Here is a 20,707-nt window from a genome sequence, read left to right as displayed (position 1 = left end):
ATAAATTGGTCATCTTTCTAATGTTTTTAGTACATGATATATTTTTTTTGTGCCTATTAGTAAGTACATGGATCTGTGATTTTAGCTTTGAATACGGACATTATACTAAGATCTCCCTGTTTTTGGGAAGGTCCGTCTCCGGTTGAGAGGCCCCGAGAGTCAAGCCAATGTAAGTATAAGGTATAAAGATGTATAATGAATCCAAAAATATTACTGTATAAAGTGCTATTATTATGGTTTATTATTTTTTTGGGTTGGTGAACTTTATGTTTAGAAAAAAGATCATAATTCTAATGAACTAAAGCAAAAATGGTCAAACAAAATGGATTACTTTGCTTTTAGCTGCGGGAGTATCATTTCGACCAAATCAGGTGCCGCCGGGAATGCCATAATGAATAATGACACAAGTCCATATTTATATTTTTGTTGACAAAAACACTCGTGACCGCTATACTTCAAATGCATATAAATAAATCATTTCGAACCTGAAATTTCATATTTGGGAGATTATTTGTTCAATCAGTTCAACGTGACATGAGTTATCTATATTAATTTGATTCACACTCTTTAAACGAGAACTAGTTCCATCACAGAATACTGCTAAATTATTTATATTTTAATATTGAGAAATTTTCGAGTATGTGTATCAAAGTGGCAAAAGAATACACATAAATGCACTATTATCAAGCAAAAAGATAATAGAACGGGGCGTGTGGACCGGGTTCAATACATTTAACACTAAACCGGTGTTTCAACGTAAAGCGGCGGCTATACGTATAAAGTGGCATAGAGAAAGAGAACTAGGGTTTAAGAAGAAGAAGAAAAAGTTTCGAAGGTGAAGGCAAATTGAGATAATGGCGAAATTTAACGAGGTGCAGAAGAAGAGAAGAGCATTAATCTCAGAGAGCAAGAGAGCAAGACATGGAGACCCGAATACCCGGAAACTTAAGCAGAAGGCCCAACCTATTGCCATCTCCGGGAAGCGTAAACGCAAGCTCTTCAAGAAATGGCGCAGGGTCTATAATCATTGATCAATATTTGTTCCTTTTAATTTTTTTAAGTATTGTACTTACGTGTATTGTGAATTTGTAATTTGAGGGTGTTGATTGATGTGAAACAGGACCAAAAGGAGGCTATAGAAAAGGGTGTAATAACAATGGAGGATGTGGAGATGGCTGTCGCTGATGCTGCTGAAGGTATGCTACTTATGTCTGTAGCTGTTGCTACGGACCTAATGTTTAAGTTGGAGGTTTGAACTTTGAACCTCCACAATATTTTGCTTATGACCTTTTGTGTGTATGTTGGAGGGGGGTGGGGGGGTGGATGGTGGATGGGAATCCATTTTAATTATATGAACCGATTATAAGACTTCAATGACATTTGCTCCTTGAGCCAGTGGCAGAACGAGGAAACTTTTTTCAGCTGCTACCCTTTGAGTGCTAACAGGGTAAACCCACAGCGCCCAAAGCACACAGGAGAGATTAACCATACTAGGATTCGAACGTGTGACCTAAAGCATCTTTTGTCTACTCCTTTATTAGTTATTACTACGTCCCGTATGTTAGGGATTCAACAGTTTATATATAACCAAAAGTTTTGATTTTTATCCTATTTGCTCATTATAATCTTTTCAGGAAGGAGATTTAGTCTCTCTTATTGGCTCCGTCCCTGGCTCTAGCTAGTTAGAATTCAGAGTCTTGTGATTCTATGTCTTGGATACGTTCTAGGCTAGAGTGCTATAATGTTGATCCTAATCAATTTCTTATATTGAACTGACATTGCTGGTTCAGTAGGAAAGGCTCATCTTTTTGTTGCTTTGCTCCTTGTGTTCACGAGTGTAGAGTTATTGCTTCCCATTATGAATATATGTTGCTTATTCCTATGCTATACGCTAAAAGTTTTGGTGTTTCTGGTAGTTGATATATCTGCTTTACTCTTTGTTTGTTCCTCCTCTCTTTTTCCTTATGCACACTGGTAGAGAGGATGTATGTTCTATGTCTAATTGATTGACATTTTCCTAATGGATTCAGGGAAAACTCAAGACTCCAATAGAACTTCTGTTAAATTTCCAATGAAAAAGAGCTCAAAACTTAAACTGAAGCAACTGAAGAAGAAAGGCAAGTTTACAGTAGAATTGCTATATTGTCTTCATTCCGGATGTATTATGGATTCTCTGTCGTTGATTTTGCTTATTGATGATTACAAACGCACGTGTTACAGGAAAGAACAAAAGGAAATCTGATAAGCAAGCTACAGAATCGTCCACAGATGTAATGGTGGAGTAAGCATAGCAGGAAGGGCATTAGAATCATTTGGCTGACTGTTTGATGGGCAATGTCTATCCTTCTTCTTCTGTGCCAACTTCCTTAAAAATTAACAATGGCTTGTAATCTACTTTACCTTTAGTATTGTCGTGCTACTAGAAAAACAAAAGGAGAGATGGGTTCTTGTAGTTTCTTTTAGTTGGTGTTTATATTTTGAATCATGCAATTATGTGGATAGGACGGATCTTCTGGACAAGTTTGAAATTCATGAATCTATAAACGTACCGTCAGTTACTCTTATCACACATAAATGACGAAAAATGGCAAAAAGTTACTTATTGCAGTATTTTCAAGGCTAGCTGTTGGCAGTATGATTTCATAGTTGGAGCTCTCAAAGTTCATAGCTCAAAAGAGCCGCAACGTTTTCTTTATCTCTACTCCTAACATAATATTGATAAAAGAGAAAAAATTCCAACTGAATCCCAAACTCGTGTTATTACAATTTCTATATAACATATTAACCATCATTTGAGTTACCTTTTGATTCATCCACATTAACAAATCGTTAATCCTTATACATAACAGTTTGTCTGCATTATCCTTTCTAGATCTCTAAAATTGATTTTGTTTTTCTTTCTGAAATAGAAATTTGTTGTTAAAGCATCCTTATGGAAGCAGAGTAAGCGTAAAAGTTGAGATTAACAGAATCTTCATCGTATTTCCTTTCACGTTCTTTTCCCTTCCTTCGCGGTTCCCTTGACCCCTTCTGTCCAGTTTGTCCGGTGGACTACTGATTTGCTTATTCATGTTCACTTAAATGGGGTGCAAATCACAAAGAAAAATACATATTAGAAACGTAAAGTGCAAAGACGAAAAAGAAGTATTAAAATATGATTAATTTGGACACATGTTCCATTTTTAATTGAGCATTTTCATTATTAATTAAAACACATAAGTAGTTAATATTAAAATTTAGGTGGATATCTTTTTAATTAATTTTTTTAAATTATGAAATAGAGCCCAATTTTATCATTATTAGAAATTTAAATATCTTTTTCATAACATACTTAAATTGCTGGTGATCTTTTTCTAGATATTTTATCAATTTGTATAATATCGAAATAATTTTTCTTTTTCTTTTTATTTTTTACTTAAACACTTAACATGAAATTCGATTTTTTTTTTGCATATTAGAGATTTAGTTAAGGCAATATATGGTGAGCACAATTTAAATTAAATTTCTTTTTTTTAAAAAAATAATTTTTAATTATCCTTCCATTCATCAATTATCTACGACATATCCCAACATACCCCCCCCACCACCACCCCTAGCTCCACCCTCACCCCAGCCCTCATCCCCGCTTCAATTCTTCGTTGATATAGCACCTATACCCTCACCTCCAACCCACTCCAGTTCCTATTCGATTCTCCAATATAATGGCACTCCGCCTCCTTCTCTTTTTTTTCCACTTCAATTGGTCAGTTACTTCATCTTGCCCAAATAATTTTTAAATGAGAACAATTGTATTTCATAACCCAAATTCTATCAACAAAAGGACCCCAATGTTTAATTTTTCTCGAATTGGAATTTTAATTTTGGGTAACTTCTTCGATGAAAATTTTAGATCAAATTTTATGAGATTTGTATTTTACTTGTTAGGTCACAAATTTTAGTTGGATACAAGAAATCCAACATTTTAAATTCAAATTGAATAGCTTGAGTTTTTGACCATTAGAGTGATATTTTGTGGTAGATTTGGAGGTAGGTGATAAAATATATGATTTCGGTGGTGGTGAAGGAATGAATTTGGAGGCGGTTACAATTTTCATGGTGGTTGCTATAAGTTTTAATGGTGGAAATAGTGGATTTAGTGGTTATGGTGGGTGTAGTGATAGTAATGAAGAATAGGAATTAAATGACATGGATTTTTTAATTTTTTATTAGGTCTGACGATTTAGTAACGTGGCACTGACATAAATGAAGTGGAGGCGAGTGTAAAACACCTCCCTTCATGTGAGTGGTTATAGGCTAAAATGGCTATGCCTCTAATTTTAAAAAATGCTTAGAGTCGCCACCTAATTTTAAGGAAAATATTAGAAAACCTATTTAAAAAAATGTAAATGTAAAATCTGTTTTGATTTGCGAAACCGGTGAGATTCTAGGTAAGGGTTTTGATCACTCGAGGAAAAGGTATTAGGCATCCCTCAGAGCCTATCCGAAAATAGTCCTTAAATTTAGTTTTAGAAAAATATTCAGGGATATTTATTCATTTATTGCTTTATAGAATGATGATATGAGGATATTCGTTAATTTGAGAAAGAAAGAGGAAAAATACAGCATGTGATATATATGTCTATAATATGAATGGAGCAAATTTAATAGCGATATATTTATCGTACGGTAAAAACAATAACAAAATATATTTAAAATGTATAAAAATTTTATGTATTAAAATATAAATGTATGTTTAAAATCATATGAATAAATAAGCTTACTTAAATTTATGGTAACTAATATGAATATCAAGCATTAAGAATTACGGCTTAGATAGTTTAGATTTCATGATTGGAGGGCCTCCCGTTCAATCAACCTCTTAATAAGTGAGTGAAAATTCACTGAATTCCAAACTCATGTTATTACAATTTCTAAATAGGATATTGACCATGATTTGTGTTACCTTTTGATTCATCCACATTAACAATTCGTTAATTCTTATAAATAACAACTTGTCTGCATTTTCTTCTTAAAGGGAATAAAGTCGCATTAATGCAGTATATCTTTTCTAGATCTCCAAAATTGTTTTTCTATTTCTTCTGAAATAGAAATCTGTTGTTAAATCTTCCCTGATATCCTTATGGGAGAAGAGGAAACGTATAGGATAGACATTATATTTATCGTATTTCCTTTCACGTTCTTTCCCTTACCCCTACTGTCCAGTTGACTTCCCATTTGCTTACATCGTGCAAATAACAAATAAAAATTCAAATAAATAATCGTCCACCATTTCAAAAAAAAATAACTACTTTCATTTTTAATGTATTTCAAAAAAATAAATTCTTTCATTTTTTAAGCAACATTTTAATACTTGACATGATTAAGCATATACAATGATATCTTGGTACATTTTATAATCCTAATAAATTTACTTTCGTTGCAATCTTCTCCTTTGTTGCTCTATATAAACTCATATACATGAACATTGAAAATGAAAAAGGACAAAAAGCTCATCTCTATACAATAATGGAAAGCTGGTTTATCATTGTCATTACTCTCTGTATTGCTTTCTTGCTGAAATCACTCTTTAATATTATTATCATCTCTCCTAATTCCAATTCCAACAAGAAACTCCCGCCGGGACCCTACAGTTTTCCGGTGATCGGCGGCTTACTATGGGCGGGAAGGATCTTCACCAACTTGGAAACGATACTCCGTGACCTCAAGGCTAAGTATGGTCCTCTCATCACCATTAATATTGGGTCTCGTCCCACCATATACGTAGCTAGCCACTCCTTAGCCTACCAAGCTTTAGTTCAGCAAGGCTCTGTTTTCTCCGACCGACAAAGGGCTGTGCCCACCCATGCTATCCTCAATAGTAACCAGCGCAGCATCAGCTCCGCCCCTTACGGCCCTATATGGCGTCTACTCCGTCGAAACTTGACTTCCGAAATGCTCAATCCTTCTCGCATCAAGTCCTATTCCAAGGCTAGATCGTGGGTACTGGGAATCCTCCTTCAACACCTCCGTCACGCCCAAGTCGATTCCGTGAGGTTAATTGATCATTTTAAGTATGCTATGTTCTGTCTTCTTGTATTGATGTGTTTTGGGGATAAGCTTGAGGAATCTCAAATCAAACAAATTGAAAATATACAATGCAAGTATCTCCTGGGTTACCGACGATACTATATACTCAATTTCTTTCCTAGAGTTGGGAAAATAATCTTTAGGAATCGATGGAAGGAACTCATTGAACTACGACGAGAGCAAGAGAGTGTCATCATTCCTTTGATTAAAGCACGTCGAAGCAGGACCAGAGAACAAAAGACGGAGCACGGTGATGAATTTGTGGTGGCTTATGTGGATACGCTGTTGAATTTGGAGTTGCCAGAGGAAAACAGGAACCTCAATCTAGGAGAAATGGTAACCCTCTGCCGTGAATTCCTAAGCGCCGGAACTGATACGACATCCACTGCCTTACAGTGGGTTATGGCCAACTTAGTCAAAAACCCTTCCATTCAGGAGAAACTATACCAAGAAATTGCCAGTGTAGTGGGAAAAAAACAGAACAAATTGACAGATGAAGAGGTGGTGGAGGAGGAAGATGTGCAGAAAATGCCCTACTTGAAAGCAGTGGTATTGGAAGGTCTTAGGCGGCACCCACCCAGTCACGTTCTGTTCCCACACACAGTGACGGAGGAAGTAGAATTGAACGGCTACGTCATCCCAAATAATGCCACCATCAATTTCATGGTTGCGGAGATGGGACTAGACCCAAGTGTGTGGGAAAATCCGATGGAGTTTAGGCCAGAGAGATTCTTAGTGGAAGGATCGGATAAGGAAGCTGATTTTGATATAACAGGAAGTAAAGAGATAAAGATGATGCCATTCGGTGCAGGGAGGAGAATGTGTCCTGCCTATGCATTGGCTATGCTTCACTCGGAATACTTTGTGGCTAATTTGGTTTGGCATTTTCAATGGGATCCTGTGGAAGGAGATGATGTTGATCTAACAGAGAAGCTAGAATTCACCAGTGTGATGAAGAATCCACTACGAGCTCGTATCTGCCCCAGAGTTAACTCTATTTGAATTTGATAACTGCTTTATGAACGTCGAGCAGCTATGTCAAAAAATTTTATCACTATACAAATGTTATGACTTGTTCAAATTTTATGTTCGTGTCAATAAGAATATACTTTTTAAACGCTTTTATGAGAGTTGAATTGAATATTTTATTCGTTTTTCATTTGATTCATTTTTTATGGACTCATATTTGACTCGACCTATAGGTTCTCTTCCGTGATTGCTTTGCCCTTTAGTTTGATTGTTTGATTTGAAGTTGATTTTATGTGTTTGATGTTGTCTCTATCTTCGATTTGGTTATTGATGATTTCTTTCTATGTGATTTGGCATGTTGGGGTTTATATATGTTCATGTTTAAGTTCTTTCTTTTTTGTCCATCATGACATAATATTATGAATTGAATTTGGGTCTTGTTCGTTCTTTATGGGATGAGGGAATAATTAAGCTCCTCTTCATCATAACCATTGAGTTGTCAACAATCAAATGAAAATAGGATATTTTAGTCTTATGAGTTCACAATTTTAGCGAGTTCTTTACATTATTGAATTTCAAATTAATAATTTGAACATATTCAATAAATTTCATAAAACAAATATATGATTTAGACTAAAATTAGTGAGTTTAGTTGAATCGATAAGCTATACATTGGCTTTGCCCATGGTTAACGCCTTGTTGCAATATCAACGTTGTAGTTTTTTTTTTTTTTTTTTGATTTTGCATTCGGTATCTGATGTTTTGTTGGAAAAAAGATGTTTTAAAATTGATTTTAGGAAGAAATCAATTTTTTTAAGAAAAAAGAGTCGTCATTTAATTTTTAAAGAAAAATCAAAAAAATCTTTTCAATTTAATTTCGAAAAGACTCAAAACAAAAAAATCTTTTGAAAATTCCAAAGAAAGGATATGAGGTTTTCATTCCCATTTCAAGAAGTGTTACGCACTTGAAATGTCCGCTAATATGCGGTTATTCAACAATTTGAAAACTTCATGATAACTTTTGAAAAAAATAATTTAAAATAAATAAAGAAAAACATTTTGAGTCACTTGAAAAAGGGAAGTTAGCTTTGGACAATTGAAAATTATTGAAAATGAGATAAACTTAGCCAAATTAATTGATTGAGGAAAAATCACAATGTTTGGTTGTGGAAGTGGAGTTGTGCTGAACCAGACACCACTTTCGTTGACAATGTTTGGTTGCTCTTGGAGTACGCCTGGAACGACGAACGAGGAGTACGAGAATAGAGTTTCGAAGGTCAGGACAATTTGATCATTTCGTGTGCATTTGCTGAAAAATTGGATCCCACGTCAATTTCACGTGCTATGCATTATTGCATTTGCTGAAGCAGATGGCTAATTGTTGACGTGTTTTATCGTGAGGGCAATGTCATTAATTATTTTAATCATAAATTCAAAATTTGTTTAATCAAATATCAGTTAATCAATAGCAGAATTAAAATAATTTAAAATATGAAGAAATAGACACACGAATTAATTGAAAGAATTCAACATCTATTATATATATATATATATATATATATATATATATATATATATATATATAAAATATATATATATTTTAACTAAATATAAATAATATAATTTTCTATCGAATGGGATTCAAGAACCCCTAACCACAAATTCGCTCCGCCACTGCACTTAAATTAAATACCATTCATTGACAATCTTGCTTACGGGGAGGACAACTTCATCATTTATCTAGATTAATTTAGATTATAAATTTTAATATTATTTAATTAACATCAGTTAAAATAAATAAATTTATAAACATATATTGAACTCGAGCTCGTGCATAGCACGGGATTCTTCTCACTAGCCTTTTAAAGTAACGCAATATTCTAAAATATTTTCCCAACATATTTAATGTTATTTTATAAATAAAATTTAAAAAATGACGTAATATGCTGACTTTTTCCTTACTTGGACAAGATACAAAGGTTATTTTCAATACATGTCAACTCAAGTATAACGTTTCGAAGGAGATCCATATAAAAGGAGAATGAGAAAATACATGTAGCAAAATTATAAGAGCGTGAAGAAAAGTAAAATCTTCTTTTTAAGATTATATAGGATAAACATTCTACGTAATGAGTCAACAATATCAACTGCAGCACTTAACAGGTGGCAAACAACAAGATCAAGATTAAGTGACAACACAATGAAATAATTACGTAATGAGTCAACAATATCAAGAGTATACATAAGGACTCAGGCCTTTACACTACGGATTTTTGGGAAGTGAGTTATTTGAGATTGAGTAATATTAAGTTATTTAATTTGTATTCCTTTAATATTATCATGTCGGAACGTGACACCTGATCCGATAATATCGTATCGACTCGTGACACTCGATCTCATAATATAATTAATTTATCATTTTTTATTATCACATTCCACTTCATTAATAATATTTCATCAAGCCTTCTTTATTCAAAACATCACTTTTGATTGAATAAGTTCAAGATTATGGATTTTATGGTCTTGGGATTGCAGACTGTTAGAATATATGTTGATATATTCTGACAGATTTGTAACAAATTATATATATTTAGTTTCCATATATAGATAGTTAGTTTCCTGGTATTAGACGCTTGTATTAGGTGTATATATACTTATTATGTTAATGAAATAAAGCAAGAGATTAATTTCTTTCATGGTATCAGCTGTCTAGGGCAAATTCTCTCCTTCTTCTTCTAGGTCTCCCGCTGCCGTAGCCCCCCTCGCCTTCCTCCTCCTCGCTTTTTCACCATGTCTACCTCCAAATCTTCCTTTCATCCTCCTCTTGCTGTCTCCAACATCAAGAACCATGTTCCCATCACTCTTGAGATGGAAAATGTCCAATATTCCACTTGGGCGGAACTATTTAAGATTCATGCACGATTCCATCGGGTAATTGATCATATTATTCCTCCGGCGGCAGGAACGGAGAAACGACCTCAATAGGAGAAGGACAAAGAACTGTGGTCCACCCTAGACGCCACAGTTCTCCAATGGCTCTACGCTACTATCTCTCATGATCTGTTGCATACAATTTTGTAACCTGACACCACGGCGATGGAGGCTTGGAATTGCTTGCGTGATATCTTTCAGGATAACAAACACTCTCGTGCTGTCACCCTTGAGTACGACTTCACTCATGTCGACATGGCCGATTTCCCCAATGTCTCTGCCTATTGTCAACATCTCAAATCTCTGGCGGATCAACTCAAGAATGTTGGCTCTCCAGTGGCTAACGATCGTCTAGTTCTTCAATTGGTCTCGGGCCTTACCGAAACATACCAAGGTGTGGCGACTCTTATTTGTCAATGCGACCCTTTGCCACAATTTTATCAAGCCCGTTCGATGCTCACTCTTGAAGAAGCTGGCCGTGCTAAGAAAGCAGCCCAAAGTTCCTCCGCTGCATTAGTTGCTCGCTCGTCCGAAGGTCCCATTGATGTTCCTGATAATTCCTCTTCCCACAGCTATAATAGTGGTGGAAAGAGGCACCACAATCGCAACAATAATGGAGGCAGATCTCACGGCAGCCATGGCAGTCGTGGCGGCGGCAGAGGAGATGGCAGCTGCGGCAGTCCTGCTGGCCGTGGTGGTCAGCTAGGTGGCAACAGCAGTCGCGGTAGCACTAGGCAGCATTCAACGGCGCAACACTCTCCACAATTTTCTCCTTGGTCTGGCGGACAATAGTGGCCGTGGCTGGCCTCTAGGGGTCCTTGGTAGGGCTGAACACGAAAAATCGAAAAACCGAACCAAACCGATAACCAAACCAAATCGGAAAAAAAACCCGACATTTATTTGGTTTGATTTGGTTTGGTTTTTAAATTTAAAAACCGACTATATTTGGTTTGATTTTGGTTTCAAGTCTAAAAAAAACCGAAAAAACTGAACCAAACCGACTTTATATATACATATTTTAAAAATTAAATTTGTATATATATGTGTGTGTATTTTATTTTTTTTTATGAAAAAATACAATTTATATTGAATTTTTATATTCTTGATCTTGGCCATGCTTTTGAATTATACTAGATTGGATCAAAATATTTTGATGAACTTCTAATGAAATGAGTCCATCTTGCATGGTTGGACCCAAAGTAAAAGTAAACAAAATGTGGACTTCATATCATCATTGCTAAGAATAATTATGCTCCTGAGTTTAGTTTTAGGAGTGACTATTCTTGGCAATACTATTTCAAATAAGTTTAAATTCAAATAGTGACTAGCGTCTACAAGGTGATTTAAAAACCGATAAAAACCGAAAAAACCGATAAAAACCGACAAAAACCGAATAGTAAAAACCGATATAGTTTGGTTTGGTTTGATTTGACAATTTGAATAACCGACTCAATTGGTTTGGTTATTTTTTAAATAAAAACCGATCCAAACCGAACCGTGAGCACCCCTAGTCCTTGGGGTGTCCCACCATGTCCATATCCGTCAACCACTTGGTCCCGACCCACTTATGGACAGCAGCAGCCACCAAGAGCGGGTGTTCTTGGCCCCCGACCCCAGCAGGCATACACCGCAGCCCTTACGCCTACGAACATTGAGGCCGCAATGCATACTCTTGGGATTACTCCTCCGGATACAAATTGGTACATGGACATCGGTGCCACTTCCCACATGACATCCAATCAAGGTAACCTCACGTCCTATTTTAATAAGAGCATTAATCGTGGTATTATGGTTGGTAATGGTCACTCTATTTCAATTCACGGCTATGGTCACACAACTTTGTCTACCTCGGGTCCTCTCTTGCACTTAAAAAATGTCCTCCATGCACCTCATCTAGTTAAAAATTTAGTGTCCGTCCGCAAATTTACCACTGATAACTCTGTTTCTGTGAATTTTGATCCCTTTGGGTTTTCTGTGAAGGATTTTCAGACGGAGAGGCTGGTAATGAGGTGTAACAGTCAGGGAGAGCTTTATCCAATTACCAATCCAGTCACTTTACCATCTACTTTTGCGGCTTTGGCACCTTCTCTTTGGGATGATCGTTTGGGTCACCCGAGCGCACCTGTGTTGAATTCCCTTAGGAAGAATAAATTAATTGATTGTACTCAAAGTAGCGATGTTCGTATTTGTCATTCACGTCCTCTTGGAAAACATGTTAAGTTGCCCTTTTATGCGTCAACTTCTTGCACTCTTATGCCGTTTGATATTATACATAGTGATCTTTGGACGTCACCCATTTTGAGTTCCTCCGGTCATCAATATTATGTCTTGTTTATGGATGATTATTCTAAATTCTTATGGACATTTCCTTTATCACACAAATCACAAACCTTTTCCACATTTTTAAATTTCAAGACATTTATTCAAACTCACTTTGAATGGGATGTTAAGAATATACAATGTGATAATGGCAAGGAATTTGATAATGGACCTTTTTGGGACTTTTGTAAAATCAATGGTCTGTCGTTTCATTTGTCTTGTCCTCACACGTTCCTTCAAAATGGAAAAGCCAAAAGACAAATTCGTACGATTAGTAACATTGTTCGTACCTTATTAGCTCATGCTTCCCTTCCTCCTTCCTTTTGGCATCATGCTTTACAAATGACAATTTACCTTCTCAACATTCTTCCTCATAAACTGTTAAACTTTCACTCTCCTCTTAGCATTCTTTATCGGAAGGATCCCTCTTATTCCCATCTTCGTGTCTTTGGGTGTTTATGTTATCCTCTCTTTCCCTCAACACTAATAAATAAACTTCAACCCCGTGTATTTTTTTGGGATATCCATCACATCATCGTGTGTATAAATGCTATGATTTGTCCTCTCAAAAATTATCCTTAGCCGTCACGTACTCTTTGATGAGACGCAATTTTCTTTTCCCAAGTTACATACCCATCAAAATCACACATACCAATTTCTAGACAATGGACCTTCTCCATATGTGGCTCATCATCTCGCTAACCCTACGAACCCACCGGCTCCACCCCTTTCTGTCGCACTGCTGCTAGCCCCGCCGTGTCCAGCGGGCGAGTCTGCCCCCTTGCTTGGGCAGCTTCCTTCCTCGATGCCTGGGCAGTCCGCCCCGTCTTCCACTCTTCCTCCTCTCTCTTCTTCTCGATCCACTCCCGTCTCTCCCTCTAGTCTACCCACCGGTCTTGTTACTAGGAGTAAGCATGAGATCTACAAGCCTAAGAGGTTTTTTAACCTTCTTACATCCGTCTCGAAGTCCCATTTACCCCATAACCCTGTGTCTGCTCTTCGTGATCCGAATTGGAAATTGGCTATGGATGATGAATATAATGCTCTTATTAAAAATAAGACGTGGGTGTTGGTGCCCCATCCTCCTAATGTTAATATTATTCGGTGTATGTGGATTTTTGCTCATAAGGAAAAATCTAATGGTTCGTTTGAGCGACATAAAGCTCGTCTTGTAGGTGATGGTAAAATCCAACAGGTTGGAGTGGATTGTGGTGAGACATTTAGTCCGGTTGTCAAATCGGCGACTATTCGTACGGTTCTTAGTCTGGCTCTCTCCAAGACATGGCCGATTCACCAGTTTGATGTCAAAAATGCTTTCTTACACGGCGAGCTCAAGGAGACTGTGTACATGTATCAATCTTTGGGTTATCGGGATCCTGATCGGCCTAATCATGTCTGTTTGCTGCAGAAATCTCTATATGGACTGAAATAGGCTCCGCGAGCTTGGTATAAACGGTTTGCTGACTATGTCCATACTCTTGGGTTTTCTCACAATAAGACCGATCATTCCTTGTTTGTTTATCATCGAGGTTCTTCTATGGCGTATCTTTTATTATATGTCGACGATATTATTTTAACTGCTTCCTCTGATGAGCTTCGCCAGTTTATCATATCACTTCTTAGCTACGAATTTTCTATGAAGGATTTGGGTCTGTTGAGCTATTTCTTGGGCATTGCTGTCAGTCATCATACAACCGATTTATTTTTATCTCAAAAGAAGTATGCAACTGAGATTATTGACCGTGCTGGCATGTCCTCGTGTAAGCCGTCTCCTACTCCAGTTGATACAAAGCCGAAGCTTGGGGCTACTACCAGCACGCCGTTTGTGGACCCTTCACTTTATCGAAGTCTTGCCAGGGCACTGCAATACCTAACATTCACAAGACCTAATATTACCTATGTTGTGCAACAGGTGTGCTTGTTCATGCATGATCCACGGGATGAGCACATGCACGCTCTCAAGCGCATCGTGCGCTACCTACAAGGTATGTTGGAGTATGGTCTTCACATGTATCCCTCTTCCACAACCAACCTTGTCTCGTATACTGATGCTGATTGGAGTGGGTGCCCCGACACACGGTGTTCGACATCGTGTTATTGTGTCTTTATGGGTGATAACTTGATCTCATGGTCTGCCAAACGTCAAGCTACTTTGTCCCGTTCGAGTGCCGAGGCAGAATATCGAGGGGTTGCCAATGTGGTTTCTGAGTCCTATTGGTTACGAAATTTGCTTTTGGAACTTCATTGTCATATTCCACGGGCTACTTTGGTTTATTGTGATAATGTTAGTGCCATATATCTCGCTGGTAATCCTGTTCAGCATCAACGCACTGAGTACATTGAGATGGATATACATTTTGTTCGGGAGAAGGTGGCTCGTGGCCAGGTTAGGGTACTACATGTCACCTCTCGTTATCAGATTGCAGATATCTTCACCAAAGGCCTACCGTTGGTGTTATTTGAAGACTTTCGGGACAGTCTTAGTGTTCGGCGACCTCCCGCTTCGACTGCGGGTGTGTGTTAGAATATATGGTAATATATTCTGACAGATTTGTAACAAATTGTATATATTTAGTTTCCATATATAGATAGTTAGTTTCCTTGTATTAGACGCTTGTATTAGGTGTATATATACTTATTATGTTAATGAAATAAAGCAAGGGATTAATTTCTTTCACAGAGCAATCACAAAACATATCAACCATCCAAACCACAACAATTAAATGCATAAAAAACTTCACAGCATTACTCAACGACTATCAATCACTATTAAGAGTCTATCTATGATATAAAATAAATCATAACCTACCTCAATCGAAGAACCGAAGTCAAGCAAGCTAATTCACCAATACTTTTCTTTCTTCAATGCCTCAGAACGTTCCAATCTATCAAATATACAATATTCGTAAGTAAGCGAGTCTATAGACACCCAAATTACTATACGTCTAGCCTAGACCACAAACTAACCCAAATCTATAATTAATTTTCTAAATCTCAAGTCACTGTTAAGTTTCAATTTCTTCCAATAATCAAAATCTAATGATGTTCATATAATACTATACACCTATCATTTAATTATCTATCTCAATATAGCAAAACATGAATTAAAATGTGATATTTAAAATAATTAAGGCTAGCCGTCGTTTGCGTTTCGTCCGCCGTAAGCAGTTTCTTCTCTTCTTCTTTTTTCTCAAAATTTTCTGTATTAAAAGTGATAAATATTCTGAACTTATTTTAATAATATGGAACAAGGGTATAATATATTAACTAAATTGTCAATTTGGCCACCAATTAAATTAATTATCTAAAGTTACCCTTCAATTAAATAATTGTAGTTATCGAATAGTCAAAAATATGTAGTAAAAATTTACGGAATGATTCATAAAAAACTTTTGTACTCATTACGTTGGAATACTTTTAATTTGTTGTGAACCACTCAAAACTAACTCAAATTACTCTTTTATTTTTAAAGAATCTGCTTATACTTCGTACTACGATAAAACAAGTTATCATAGAATACAAATATTGCTCCGACTGATGAAAAACATAAACGTAACATACTTTGAGTACTTTTAATTTGCAGTGAACCACTCAAAGCTAACTCAAATTACTCTTTTATTTTTTAAGGATATGCTTATATATACTTCGTACTATGTACATATTCAATATTATATGCAATTGAAGGTTATTATTTTCGGTACGCATTTCTCATGTAACACACAAACATTAAAATATTTTTTATCTAATCATGGCTGAGACTTGATTTTAATTTATTAAACCTCAATCATTAATTTGAATATATGACATATGTCTTTCATCTAAATAAGATTTTTGGAAAAAATTGAAAGAAATAAAATAGAAAGAAGCCATATTATCGGTTAGGTGTGTTTGGCATGGAGGAAAATATTTTTTGAAAATATTTTTCAATTTTCAAGAAATGTTTTCCAATTTTATTATGTTGGTAGGAAAACAAGTTTTTTGGATGAAAATGACTTTAGAAGTAGAAAAAATAAGTTGCATAAGTGATATTCTAAATTTATTATCTCCTCCCCAATCTCACCCCCAAAACCCACCCCTTGATCATCCCACCCTCGAACCCCCACTTTCCATCTCTATCCACTTCCATAATATTTTTCTAGATAACACGTAAACGCTTTTGGGATAATTTTTTTTTTTATCAAATACTAGAAAATAAATAAGAGACCCACTTATTAAAAAAAAAAAATTCTCCACACCAAACACACCTTAATACTTATTTATAATTTATTTAATCTCAATTAACATTTAAATCTATGATAGTGTGTCTCTTATCCAAATAAAAACAGTAGAAAATAGAGATAGAAAGGTAGAGGAGCCAAATCCGTTGGAATATTATCTCTTGGGATAATAACTTTTCCCTTATCAAATACTAAAAAGTAAATTTGTGACCCACTTATAAAAATATTTTCCTCCACACTGAACACACCTTAAAGCTTATTTTTTGATTTATTTAATCTCAATCAACATTTTAAATCTATGATAGAAAATGGAGATAGAAAGTGAGAGGAGCCAAATCCCTTAAAAAAGAAGTGTGTTAACATGAATTGAGGAGGATTTGACAACTAACAGCCATCATTAAAAGCTCCTCTTTTCTTGATGATTACTAGAAAAAAAATACAGTAATGGAAATCTGGTTTATCATTGTCGTTACTCTCTGTATTGCTTTCTTACTAAAATCTCTTTTTACTATTATTCTCTATCCCAATTCCAAGAAGAAGCTCCCGCCGGGACCCTACAGTTTTCCGGTAATCAGTAGTTTATTATGGGCCAAAAGGTCCTTCGCCGACTTGGAACCTATCCTCCGTAACCTTAAGGCTAAGTATGGTCCACTCATCACCCTCAATATTGGGTCTCGTTCCGCCATATTCGTAGCTACTCACTCCTTAGCCTACCAAGCTTTAGTCCAGCAAGGCTCTGTTTTCTCTGACCGGCCAAGGGCTGTTGCCACCGGTGCAGTCCTCAGTAGTAACCAGCGCAACATCAGCTCCGCCCCTTACGGCCCTATATGGCGTCTTCTCCGTCGAAACTTGACTTCAGAAATACTCCACCCTTCTCGCATCAAGTCCTATTCCAAGGCCAGATCGTGGGTGTTGGGTATCCTCCTTCATCAGCTCCGTCATGCCCAAGTCGATTCTGTAAAGTTGATTGATCATTTTCAGTATGCTATGTTCTGTCTTCTTGTATTGATGTGTTTTGGGGATAAGCTTGAGAAATCTCAAATCAAACAAATTGAAAATATACAGCGCAAGTTGCTCCTGAGTTTCAGACGATTCAATATACTCAATTTCTTTCCTAGAGTTGGAAAAATAATCTTTAGGAATCGCTGGAAGGAACTCATTGAACTACGACAAGAGCAAGAGAGTATCTTCATTCCTTTGATTGAAGCTCGAAGCAGGGACAAAGAACAAAAGATGGAGCACGGTGATGAATTTGTGGTGGCTTATGTGGATACGCTGTTGAATTTGGAGTTGCCAGAGGAAAACAGGCACCTCAATCATGGAGAAATCGTTAGCCTCTGCAGTGAATTCTTAAGCGCCGGAACTGATACGACGTCCACTGCCTTACAGTGGATTATGGCCAACTTGGTTAAAAACCCTTCCATTCAGGAGAAACTATACCAAGAAATTGCCGGTGTAGTGGGAGAAAAACAGAGCAAGTTGACAGATGAAGAGGTGGTGAAGGAGGAAGATTTGCAGAAAATGCCATACTTGAAAGCAGTGATATTGGAAGGCCTTAGGCGGCACCCACCTGGTCACTTTGTGCTGCCACACACAGTGACGGAGGAAGTAGAACTGAACGGCTACGTCATCCCAAAGAATGCCACCATCAATTTCATGGTTGCAGAGATGGGTTTAGACCCAAATGTGTGGGAGGATCCAATGGAATTTAGGCCAGAGAGGTTCTTAGTGGAAGGATCAGATAAGGAAGGATTTGATATAACAGGAAGTAGAGCGATCAAGATGATGCCATTCGGTGCAGGGAGGAGAATATGTCCTGCCTATGCGTTGGCTATTCTTCACTTGGAATACTTTGTGGCTAATTTAGTTTGGCATTTTCAATGGAAGCCCGTGGAAGGAGATGATGTTGATCTCTCGGAGAATCTAGAATTCACCGTTGTGATGAAGAATCCACTACGAGCTCGTATATGCCCCAGAGTTAACTCTGTTTGAATTTGGTAATTGGTTCTTTTTATTAGCATGCTTTTCTGTTGATGGACTTCCCTCTCACTGGAAGTTGGAGGAAAAATGATGGTTAATGCCTTGCTGTAATATGAGCTTAGTAGTTAGTATTGACAAAAACAACAACATACTAACTACTAAGCTGATATTGCAGCAAGGCGAAAGTCAAAACTGATTGTTTTTTGCTGATATCTTGTCCATTTGGCTGATAGTGGTACAATTTGTCACTCCCTGAATCTTGGCTAAGTGATCCTTGTTCAGTAGAATTATACTATTCCCTCTGCTCCACTTTGTTTTGCCACTGTTCCCTTATTAATCGATTAAAATACATTTCTATATCTCCTTAATGGGAAACTTTTATTGTCACAAATGTTAATTAGAAGTTTTTTCATTCTTAAACGTCTTTCAATAAAAATTCTAGTTCTTATTGTTCATATTTATGATTACTACTATTAATACGAGGTAATAAGCTCCTCCTGTTCGTCGTTCCATTGGGTTGTATTGGGGATATTTTATTCTTTCTATTATATTTTATCCTTACATCTTTTGTATATACATTGCTCTGATTGAGTGTTTTTCCATCTGTTGCTCCTGTTATAGGTCATAACCAGCTTCTTCAAAAAATCTCTTAGCTCTGAAAATTTTCTGGAGCATCCAGCTGCAGCTAATTTATTCTTCCCCTCTTCCGCTATTTGTATATGCTGTCTGGGCTTGTCAGATGAGTTTGGACCATGTTTTACTTCTTGTTAGCAGAAGCTGTGAAGTGTGGTTCTAAATTTAGATTACATTGAATTTAAACATTTGCAGTACATCTATGCCTTCAACCTTCCATGACACAAATAACACAATCTATAACAATCAACAGATGTTGATCTGCGACCTTATATGGCAACATTCTGTCTGCAATAATAGCAACCATGCACATACCTGTATGGCTGAACTAGCAGTGAAGCTGCGTTGTGTACAAGTCTTACAACCCAGCTTTCAATTTTTTTTAGAGTGTGGTCTTGCCAATTTTGAACATTTGAAGTTTAGAGAAAAAGGTTTTGCAAGTACACTAAAATAAGAAGCTCAAATATATTTTAGACAATACTATGACTAATCACTTAATGTATCTTGGTGGTATTCATAAGGTACAAAGGTCAATTGGGTACAACCTGCAATGAATGGCAACACTTCGATTGAATTGTTTCTTACAATGTTGAGAATATGATAGACAAATTATTTATATTATTGTATTGTAATTTACTGGTAAAGTTACTGCCATGTGACCAGGAGGTCACGGGTTCAAGCCTTGGAAACAGCCTCTGGCAGAAATGCAAGGTAAGGCTGCGTACAACAGACCCTTGTGGTCGGGCCCTTCCCCGGACCCTGCGCATAGCGGGAGCTTAAGTGCACCGGGCTGCCCTTTTATTGTATTGTAATTTAAAACTCTACCTTCAACTAAGTATATTATAGGGCATTATTTCTATACGACCATTTCCTTACTGAGTCTGACTCTACTTACTAAAGATACTAGGGCCTTTGTGAATAAATGGCATTCCTTCAGGCACCTGCATCTTTTGACCACAGTGTCTTGGATCCGTTCTAGGCTATTGCACAATCATTTTGATGGTAGTCACAATTTAAGATTGAGCTGAGATGGCTAGTTCAGTAGGAAGGACGTTTTATCTTTTTATTGTTTTGCTTCTTGTGTGTACCTATTATGAATATTTTACTTTCTATGTGAAAATATTAAAAGTTGTGATGATTTTGGTAGTTGCTACATCTGCTTTCTGTTCTGTTCTGTCCGCCCCTCTTTCCTAGTGGGGAGGGATTCTTTGTTGATTTTGCGTATTGATTACAAATCCATGTGTTGCAGGAAACAGCAAAAGGAAATATGATAAGCAATAAGTTGTAGAAGCTTCCACAGATGCAAGCATAGCCGGAAGAGGGCATTAGAATCATTTGGCTGAGTGCTTGATGGGCAGTGACATAGCTTTTACTCTTGTATTTGTCAAACCTATTTTGAAAACACTATTCTTGAGCACACCCCACCCGATATGTTGTTGTTGCTTGATGGGCAATGTCTATCTTTCTTCTTCTGTCCCAACTTTCTTAAAAGTTATTCAATGACTTGTAATCTATTTCTGTATTAACTACTACAAAAAAGAGGTGGGGGTTCTTACAGTTTTACTTTTTATATGTTGTTGTTGCTTGATGGG

The 20,707-nt window shown here is 36.6% G+C and overlaps 4 protein-coding genes across 5 annotated transcripts; all 4 read left to right on the top strand.

Annotated features, from left to right (window-relative positions):
* The first annotated feature begins 669 nt into the window (after positions 1–669).
* On the top strand, positions 670–2,499 carry LOC129896810 (uncharacterized). Its single transcript, XM_055972785.1, has 4 exons — positions 670–1,016; positions 1,121–1,196; positions 2,031–2,117; positions 2,221–2,499. The coding sequence occupies exons 1-4, from the start codon at positions 855–857 to the stop codon at positions 2,283–2,285; spliced, it is 390 nt and encodes a 129-aa protein (XP_055828760.1). The 5' UTR covers positions 670–854; the 3' UTR covers positions 2,286–2,499.
* Positions 2,500–5,505: 3,006 nt separating this feature from the next.
* Positions 5,506–7,085, top strand: LOC129895963 (cytochrome P450 89A2-like). Its single transcript, XM_055971758.1, has one exon. It carries the CDS (start codon positions 5,506–5,508, stop codon positions 7,066–7,068), a length of 1,563 nt encoding a protein of 520 aa, XP_055827733.1. The 3' UTR covers positions 7,069–7,085.
* Positions 7,086–10,131: 3,046 nt separating this feature from the next.
* On the top strand, positions 10,132–10,758 carry LOC129894535 (uncharacterized). Its single transcript, XM_055970240.1, has one exon. It carries the CDS (start codon positions 10,132–10,134, stop codon positions 10,756–10,758), a length of 627 nt encoding a protein of 208 aa, XP_055826215.1.
* Positions 10,759–16,753: 5,995 nt separating this feature from the next.
* Positions 16,754–20,687, top strand: LOC129894447 (cytochrome P450 89A2-like). Of its 2 annotated transcripts, none has more exons than XM_055970154.1 (2): positions 16,754–18,499; positions 19,104–19,705. In XM_055970154.1, the coding sequence occupies exon 1, from the start codon at positions 16,947–16,949 to the stop codon at positions 18,492–18,494; it is 1,548 nt and encodes a 515-aa protein (XP_055826129.1). In that variant the 5' UTR covers positions 16,754–16,946; the 3' UTR covers positions 18,495–18,499; positions 19,104–19,705. The 2 variants fall into 2 exon arrangements, with proteins under 2 accessions (XP_055826129.1, XP_055826128.1); XM_055970153.1 differs by lacking the exon at positions 19,104–19,705 and adding an exon at positions 20,365–20,687 and having other exon boundaries at positions 16,766–18,499.
* Positions 20,688–20,707: the final 20 nt, after the last annotated feature.

Source organism: Solanum dulcamara, chromosome 7 (genome assembly GCF_947179165.1).
Source record: "Solanum dulcamara chromosome 7, daSolDulc1.2, whole genome shotgun sequence".
In the NCBI taxonomy this organism is placed as follows: Eukaryota; Viridiplantae; Streptophyta; class Magnoliopsida; order Solanales; family Solanaceae; genus Solanum; species Solanum dulcamara.
This window is presented reverse-complemented; position numbering and strand designations above follow the sequence as displayed.